This window comes from Erinaceus europaeus, chromosome 6 (assembly GCF_950295315.1).
Source record: "Erinaceus europaeus chromosome 6, mEriEur2.1, whole genome shotgun sequence".
Classification (NCBI taxonomy): Eukaryota; Metazoa; Chordata; class Mammalia; order Eulipotyphla; family Erinaceidae; genus Erinaceus; species Erinaceus europaeus.
Genome location: NC_080167.1, coordinates 45685231 through 45693816, shown reverse-complemented (window position 1 = coordinate 45693816; position 8586 = coordinate 45685231). Strand labels below are relative to the sequence as shown.

The 8586-nt window shown below is 50.2% G+C and overlaps 1 protein-coding gene across 1 annotated transcript; it reads right to left on the bottom strand.

Annotated features, from left to right (window-relative positions):
• Positions 1 to 1997: 1997 nt before the first annotated feature.
• LOC103123739 (left-right determination factor 2-like) lies at positions 1998 to 7770 on the bottom strand. The gene is made up of 4 exons (XM_007534402.2): positions 7399 to 7770; positions 5164 to 5401; positions 4797 to 5039; positions 1998 to 2967 (listed from the first exon to the last, which is right to left on the bottom strand). The coding sequence occupies exons 1-4, from the start codon at positions 7646 to 7648 to the stop codon at positions 2604 to 2606; spliced, it is 1095 nt and encodes a 364-aa protein (XP_007534464.2). The 5' UTR covers positions 7649 to 7770; the 3' UTR covers positions 1998 to 2603.
• Between the last annotated feature and the right edge of the window lie 816 nt (positions 7771 to 8586).

The following is an 8586-nucleotide window of genomic DNA, read 5'->3' as shown; positions in this document are numbered from 1 at the left end:
CGGGATCCTTATGCCGGTCCTTGTGCTTTGCGCCACCTGCGCTTAACCGGCTGCGCTACAGCCCGACTCCCTTTGATTTTCTTTTATAATTTTTTTAAATTTATTTATCCCCTTTTGTTGCCCTTGTTGTTTTATTGTTGTAGTTGTTATTGTTGTTGTTGTTGATGTCATCATTGTTAGATAGGAGAGAGAGAAATGGAAAGAGGAGGGGAAGACAGAGGGGGAGAGAAAGACAGACACCTGCAGACCTGCTTCACTGCCTGTGAAGTGATTCCCCTGCAGGTGGGGAGCTGGGGGCTCGAACTGGGATCCTTACGCCAGTCCTTGCACTTTGCACCACATGCACTTAACCCACTGTGGTACTGCCTGACTCCCCTGATTTTGATTTTTTTAAAGTATTTATTTACAGGCGTGGGGGAAGGACTAGAGCAGAGAATCACTCAAGCATCTGTGATAATGGCAGTGATTGAACTCTGGATCTCATGCTTGAAGTCCAACACTTTATACACAGTGCCACCTCCTGGATAGCAGGTCTTTTCTGCCACTAGGAATCCCATTCCTGCTGATCTTTATTGGAATGATAAAGTTGTTCTCCTAATCCCCATACTCATGATTGCAGCACCAATCTGTGGGTTGGGTTGTGGATGGAGTGTGTGTGTGTGGGGGGGGGTCTCTTTCTACTTTTCTGACAGTTCTTCCAGCCACCCCCCACTTTGTCCTTGGACCCTACACTTGGCTGTCTATCTGTGGCTAGTCATCTCTCTCTTGTCACCTCCTGCTGCAATGATCCCGTCTCCTCAGATTGCTTACTTCCTTGTCTTGGGGCTCAGGGGGAATGTGAGTCTAAAAGTGATCACAGTGGTGGAGTCACTGACCTAATAGGTGTGAGGAAAGAAGATAGGATCTTTGCTTTCAGAGAAGGAAGGGATTTCTAAATTTTATTTTTAGTATATTTATTTCAGAATCTAGTAGGGTTACAATGGAGCAGAAAGTGACTTGAAGTAACTACAGCCCCAGTTGTGTTTGTAGCAATACAGGGGAGCACTGGGAAAAGCACTTACTTCCCAGCTCCTGTAAACATTTGGAGTTAGGGATTGTTCCTATTTAACTAAGAATGGAAGGTTAGAGAATATGGAATTTATGACTAGTAGGAGCTGTGCATGCTATTAAGGATTCCAAGATATCCATGCTCTAGGCCCAGATCCTACTTTAAAGTCACTGCTTACAAGTCCCTGGAGCCCAGAGATTCTAGCCAACATTTACTCCATTCACCTGCCACCTAAATCTGGAGATACACATTCTATAAGATTATTTTGTTCACAGATTTGTCTTTAATTTGTAGCAGATGGAGCAGAAATTCTCAGTCATTATGCCCAGAAAAGTAAATGTCAATAACACCTAAAGATTTGCCTCTGGGGGGGTCGGGCAGTGGCATAGCGGGTTAAACGCACATGGCGCAAAGCGCAAGGACCAGCATAAGGATCCCGGTTTGAGCCCCTGGCTCCCCACCTTCAGGGGAGTCGCTTCACAGGCGGTGAAGCAGGTCTGCAGGTGTCTATCTTTCTCTCCCCCTCTCTGTCTTCCCCTCCTCTCTCCATTTCTCTCTGTCATATCTAACAATGAACAACATCAACAATGGCAATAATAATAACCACAATGAGGCTATAACAACAAGGGCAACAAAGGGGGGGGAAATGGCCTCCAGTAGCTGTGGATTCATGGTGCAGGCACCGAGCCCAGCAATAACCCTGGAGGAAAAAAAGAAAAGATTTGCCTCTGGAGTCGGGCAGTAACATGGGTTAAGCGCACTTGGTACAAAGCGCAAGGACAGGCTAAGGATCCTGGTTCGAGCTCCAGCTCCCCACCTGCAGGGGGATCGCTTCACAAGTGGTGAAGCAGGTCTGCAGGTGTCTGTCTCCCCCCCTTTCCCTCCACTCTCCATTTCTCTCTATCCTATCCAACAACAACGACATCAGTAAAACAAAAGGGCAACAGAAGGGGATAAATAAAGAAAATTTATTTAAAAAAAAAAAGATTTGCCTCAATATTAAAAAGATAGGCACCTGGGAATCTGTGTGTGTTTCGATCTTAGGTTCCTGTACCATTTAACTGAGGCCTTAACCAATTTCTTTTTCCCTTCTTTGTCTCCTTACCAGAGCTCTGCTCATCGCTGGCTTATAGTGGTGCTAAGCACTGAATTTGGGCCCTTTGGTGCCTCAGGCATGAACATTATACTATTTCTCCACCCCACCTCAAGTCCATTATTTCCAACTCTTTGTGTTCTATCCTGATTGAAATAATCCATATAGAAATTTCTATTCCCTTACAAATATGGGTCTGTTTTCTTGCAAAACATCCTTAAGATTAGGTTAGGAACAAATCACCACAGTGGGGTGATAGAGAATCAGGTAAGTGCTTAGAATCTAGTGCAGTGACATAAAGGTCAGAGAAAACTGAACAGGGCTGCCCCACGGCCGGAGAATCTTGTCCGTGAGCTGATCAGTTCAGAGGAAGCTCAGTAGACAGTGTGTTAGTCACCTCCATCTCTTCCGGTGATACTTCTGCCACACACACATATGTCCCTCAGCAGCCAAGCCCCACACTTATGGCTTCATTCTTCTGGGTATGAGCGCCCCATCTGAAGTGCAGCTGCATGTCTGCACCCTCATGTTGGGCAGGCTGACCACCCGGGTCCTGAGCCTCCCCCCTTCTCTGACGCTGACAATCATGGGCAGTGCAGTCATCTCTGAAGCCACACACTGCCGGGGACCCAGGAATGGCCACTTGAAGGACAGAGGCTCTGGGAGCTGCTGGCAAGTGCCCACACACTCATATGCCAGAAAGCCCGGAGGCTCCAGGACCCAATTCTCAGCCCACTTCATCCCCTGCAGGTCAATGTACAGTTCTCTGCGGCAGCAGCGGGTGGCCTCGCCCATGGGCACCTCAGGGTCACAATTGCCCTGAGCCCTGTGGGGAAAGAGGAGAGGCAGGGTCAGAGGTCAGCTATAGGGCATTGGGTTGGTGGGTAGCTAGTAGGGCACCTGGAAGGAATATTTATACTCCAACTCTTTTTTTTTTTTTTTTACTAGAGCACTGTTCAGCTCTGGCTTATAGTGGCGTGGGGGATTGAACCTGGGACTTCGGAGCCTCAGGCATGACAGTTTGTTTGTATAGCCATTATGTTCTCTATCCCTGCCCCTATACTCTAACTCTATGTTCAGATGGCTGGCACGGGCCAGTGAAGCAGCACACCTGGGGGCTGGGGAGACAGGTAGCCTCCCAGGGTGCTGTGTTTATGTAAAAGACTTTCATGCTGGAGATTCTTTTTTTAAAATATTTATTTTCTTTTGTTTTCCTTGCTGTTTAATTGTTGTAGTTATTATTGTTGTCATCAGTATTGGATAGGACAGAGAGAAATGGAGAGAGGAAGAGAAGACAGAGAGGAGGAAAGATAGACACCTGCAGACCTGCTTCACCGCTTGTGAAGTGGACCCTCCCTGTAGGTGAGGAGCCGGGGGGCTCGAACTGGGATCCTTATGCTGATCTTTGGCTTTGCGCCACCTGTGCTTAATCTACTGCACTACTGCCCAGCTCCCCATGCTGGAGATTCTAAAGTTCCAGGTTCAATCCCCAGCACCACCATAAGCCAGAGCTGAGCAGTACTCTGGTTTTGCTGGCTCTCTCTGTTTCTCTCTCTCATTAAAGTAAAATAAAATATTTTAAAAAGATGTAAACTTCAAATTGATGCTTAAAAAATAACTCACCTGGATAGTGTGCTGCTTTGTCATGTGCTTTACTCAGGTGCAAGCCCAGCCCCCACCCAAATTTCCAGGGCTGGAGAAACAGCACAAGGGTTATGCAAAAGACTTGCATATTCTCTACTATTATCACCAGAGCACCGCTCAGCTCTGGTTTATGGTGGTGCTGGGGATAGAACCTGGGATTTCTGATGCCTCAGGCATGAAAGTCTTTTATAGGGGTTGGGCATAGTGCATCGAGTTATGCACACAAAGCGCAAATCGCAAGGACCTACATAAATATCCTGGTTTGAGCCCCTGGCTCCCCACCTGCAGGGGGGTCTTCTCCTCCTCTCTCAGTTTCTCTCTGTCCTAGCCAACAACAATGACAGCAACAACAACAACGATAATAAACAACAAGGGCAACAAAGGGGGAAAAATAGCCTCCAGGAGCAGTGGATTCTTAGTGCAGGCTCTGAGCCCCAGCAATAACCCTGGAGTCCAAAAAAAAAAAAAAAGAAAGAAAGTCTTTTACATAACCATTATGCTATCATCCCCCCCACACTCTCTGTCTTTCTCATTAAAATAAAATAAAAATATTTAAAAAGAAAGAAGTTTCCATTCTATAGTCTCGGTCTCTCTTTCTGCCTCTCTACCACTCTACGTTTACTAAAGAAAGAGAGAGTGTGGTCCAGGAGGTGGTGCAGTGGCTAAGGCACTGGACTTTCAAGCATGAGGTCCTGAGTTCGATCCCCGGCAGCACATGTACCAGAGTGATGGCTGGTTCTTTCTCTCCTCCTATCTTTCTCATGAATTAATAAATAAATAAATATTTTAAAAAATAATAAAAATAAATTTAAAAATAAAGAAAGAGAGAGAGAGAAGAAGAAGCTGGACATCTGTGATCTGGATAACTATAAACAGCCCCAAGCCCAGTAACAATGGTTATTCTTCCTAAGCACCCACGGGAACCCTTTACACACTCAGTCCTTCCCACGGCACCCTGGGAGGCTACCCGTCCCCCAGAGAGCCAAATGCACCCCCTGAGCCCGGGCCTACCCATAGTCCCTGAGGTCCAGCGTGTGCAGCTCCAGCTGGGGCTCCCCGTGGGCGGCACCCCCCTGTTCCTGGGAGGAGAAGCGCACCAGGCGGTGGGCGCCAGAGGCCAGTGGGCCCAGGTGCTCCCTCTGCACGGACACCTGCAGGAGCAGCGGCTGGCGGGGCCGGCTCAGCTGCTGCCAGAAGTTCACGGCCTCGGTCACGTCAAAGGTCTTCCAGCCGCTCTCATGGATGGACACCAGCCTGAGGCAGGGACACAAAATTATTATTATGATCCTTGTGAGTCATTCCCACACCCCTGGGGGTTACAGACATGCTCCTGTCTCACCTTACCAACCCCCCCCCCCTCCAGCCATGACCTTCCCACCTGGAGTCAACAAGGGAAGTGCTGTTGGAGCCATCTTCTCGGACCTGCAACCACTCAATAGTGACCCGGGCTGGAGCACTGCTGGCAGACAGCCTGTGCAGCTCAACCTCGGGGATTGGCTCCTGGAAGAGGTGCAGCTCAGCCTGCATCAGCTCACTGTTGGGGGGCAGCCGCTGCTCCATGCTGAACACCAGCAGGTAGGTGGAGGCCTCAGACACTAGGAGCCTGCCAGTCACCTCTGGGAACATGAAAAGGGTCAGGGGGACCTCCAGGGACCCAGGCAGCCCTGACTGGGCCGCTAAGGAAGTGGCCATGATTCCCCCAGAAATCCAGGGAGAATTGGGGAGTATGGAAAGGGTGGGAAACTAATGGTTCTGATTGGAAGAGAGCACCCCCCAAAACACTCCTGAACATTTTCAGGCCAGGCCCTGCCTTCCAAACATTTGGAAGTGGGGCTTGTTTGCTAGCCTGTTCCATCCTTAATGGCAGCCAAGATTTTGGGGTTCCAGGCTGAATCTCATTAAGTAAAAATGGGGGCAGCCTGACACTGGAGGAGTGTGGGGAGGGGGAGGTAGGGAACCCTCCAATGGATCTCTGTGGTCACCAGCTAGCTGTACCTGACTTTTAAGTGTCGGGAGACCTAAACTATCATCTTCAATTTGGGGCTCATGTCTGGTAACTAGTAGCACCAAGAGGAAGGGATCAAGGATGCTTGAGCAGCAGCTGAGGCTCGAGGTGCAGTGCAGACACATCTAAGATGTCCTGCTCAGAAACAGCAGGCAGTCTGTCCCCAACCTCAGACTCCAGTGACAGCTTGAGCTCCTGAGCAAACAGCCAACGACTCAAACATGACTCCCCCAATCCCAACCTGGAAGGCAGGGTGAGAGAAGATCTAACTTGCACACTGAGGAGGTAATGCCAACCTCAGGGCGATAGGAGGCAGCAGCATAAGCTCCAGACTTGAGACATGCTGACAGGACCAATTCAAACAATGAACTTGAAACTTCTATGCTAGGTAGCAGGGAAAATGGCTTAGCTGGTAGAGATTCCTGATTCGATCACCAGAGTTGCATGTACCAGAGTGGTGCTCTGGTTTCTCTGTTTCTTGCTGTCTCATATAAAACTCATATGTAGCAATAACAAAATAAATCTTAAAAAAATATCTTGAACATGGTCCGGGAGGTGGTGCAGTGGATAAAGCAATGGATTCTCAACCATGAGGTCCTGAGTTCAATCCCCGGCAGCACATGTACCAGAAGGATGTCTGATTCTTTCTCTCTCTCCTATCTTTCTCATGAATAAATAAATTATATATATATATCTTGAGGCAGGGCTGGGTGGTAGTGCACCAAGCTAAGCTCACATAGTACTAAGCTCAAGGACCCGGGTAAGGATCCTGGTTCTCCACTTGCAAGGAGGACGCTTCACAAGCAGTGAAGCAGGTCTGTAGGTGTCTCACTCCTTCTCTATCCCCCCTCACTTTCTCTGTCGTATCCAATAAAATGGAAAGAATGGCTGCCAAAAGTAGTGGATTTGTAATGCATGCATCAAGCCCCAGCAATAGCCCTGGAGACAAAAAAAATCTTGGGGCTATGCAATGGTTCACCTGGTTGAGTGTGCATGTTACAAAGCACAAGGGCCCGGGGTTCAAGCCTCCCAGTCTACCTGCACAGGGGAGCCTCATAAGTGGTCAAACAGTGCTTCAGGTCTCTCCTACTCACTCTCTCCCTTTCCTCTCAATTTCTGTCTTTATCTAATAAGTAAAATAATATAAAAATCTAAGGCTCAACCAGTAGAGCACACATATTACAGTGTCCGAAGACTGAGGCTCAAGCCTGGGTCCCCCCCTGTAGGAGGAAAGCTTCACGTACAGTAAAGCAGTGCTGTAGGTGTGTGTCTCCCTCTACATCGCCCCTTTTCCACTCATTTTCTGTCTTTGCCCAAAATAAATAAGAAACAAATATCTGTACATATAATATCTTACAAGCTCTAGGAAGCAGTTAGAGCTCATTTAGTCTCATTTCCAGACAAGTCAACAGGCCCAGAGAGGTTCAGTGACTTGGCCAACATGAAACAGCAAATTTCCCAGCTGACTACAGACCCAGGCCAGTTACCCTCCCTGCCGCGTGGGACATAGCCCCAGCCACCCCCACCCCAAAACGAACACGCCCAATCTCAGTACCAACCCCTCCCCGCACCCACCCCCCCAGTTTGCAGTGGGCAGAGCAGCCTCACCTCGAAAGTTCTGGCTGAACCGCTTCCCTCGCGAGTGCGCCCCGTGGCTGCGCCGCAGCAGGGCCACGTACTGGGCGCGCACGTGGGCCGGGGTGACCAGCTGCCCCACGTCGGCCGCGTCAATCACCGGCGCCTCGCGGAGGTGCAGCTGCCGCAGCAGGCTGCCCAGGACCTGCTGCCCGGTCAGCGCCGCCCCGGGGCGGGCCAGGGCCAGCGCGCACAGCGCCCAGCAGAGCCACGGGGTCCTCATGGGGGATCAGCAGCAGCAGAGGCCGAGGCGGAGAGCCTGGGAGCTGCGGGAGGGTGCTGGCGGGGTGAGCCGGGCGGCCCCGCAGTCTTTATAGGCGGCGGGGGCTGGGGCTGGGGCTGGGGCTGAGAGGTCACACCCCCACCTCCCGGGGGCGCGGCGGCCAGACAGGTCCTGAGCCTGAGAAGGGGGTTGTCTGACTGGCCTGTGGACTGCTGGCCACTGCTGTTTGTCCAGCAGTCTTAAGCCTCTGCTTGGGTTATCAGATGGAAAAACCTCTGCTTGGCCTATCAGATGGAAAAGCTTCTTTGCTAGAGAAGTCGTAGGGGTCTCATTCTGGGATAGATCCCCCTCCACCCACTACCCCCCCCCACACACACACACACATACGAGGCAGAAGGGCCTGGGCTCCCAGCTGTGTGATTCTAGTCTTGTTCTTGGCTACAGGGAACGCTGAGCAGGAATTAAACTGATTGCTCACCACCAGGGTGCTCTCAGGCTGGCCTACCTGCTTGGTAGTCTGGCACAGTACTTGGTAGGGGACGTTTGGGGAGGGACACTGAGCTCCTGGCTGTCCGGACTTGAAACCAACCCAGTGTTTCCTCTACTCTGAGAGTTAGAAGCTGAGAACAGATTCCACCGGTGACATTTGCTCCATTAAGGAAGCCCAGCTGCTCCCCCTTCTTGACTGTTCTAGAAATGGGAGAATCATCCAAACAGCCCCCTGCTTCCATTTTCAAGTGTAGAAGTTGAGGTTCAGAGAGGTGACAAGGGCCCAGGCTCACATAGGTAGTGATGGGTGTGTCTGTATTACAAAGTCGTATCTTCTTTCACCCTCTCGAACATTCTAAGCTGAATACTGCTTGGCTCCTCAAGCTAGCCAAGCTGACTCAGTTCAGTCTAGAAGGGGACATGGGGTTAGCCTCCCAATTTCCTGAGGT

What these genes read in the sequence shown, in the direction of transcription:
- LOC103123739 (XM_007534402.2), bottom strand. Translation starts at nt 7,648, where the DNA reads ATGAGGACCCCGTGGCTCTGCTGGGCGCTGTGCGCGCTGGCCCTGGCC. An exon ending in GTTCAGCCAGAACTTTCGAG is followed by an intron (nt 5,402 to 7,398) that starts GTGAGGCTGCTC and finishes TCATGTTCCCAG; the next exon opens with AGGTGACTGGCAGGCTCCTA. An exon ending in ACTTCCCTTGTTGACTCCAG is followed by an intron (nt 5,040 to 5,163) that starts GTGGGAAGGTCA and finishes TCCCTGCCTCAG; the next exon opens with GCTGGTGTCCATCCATGAGA.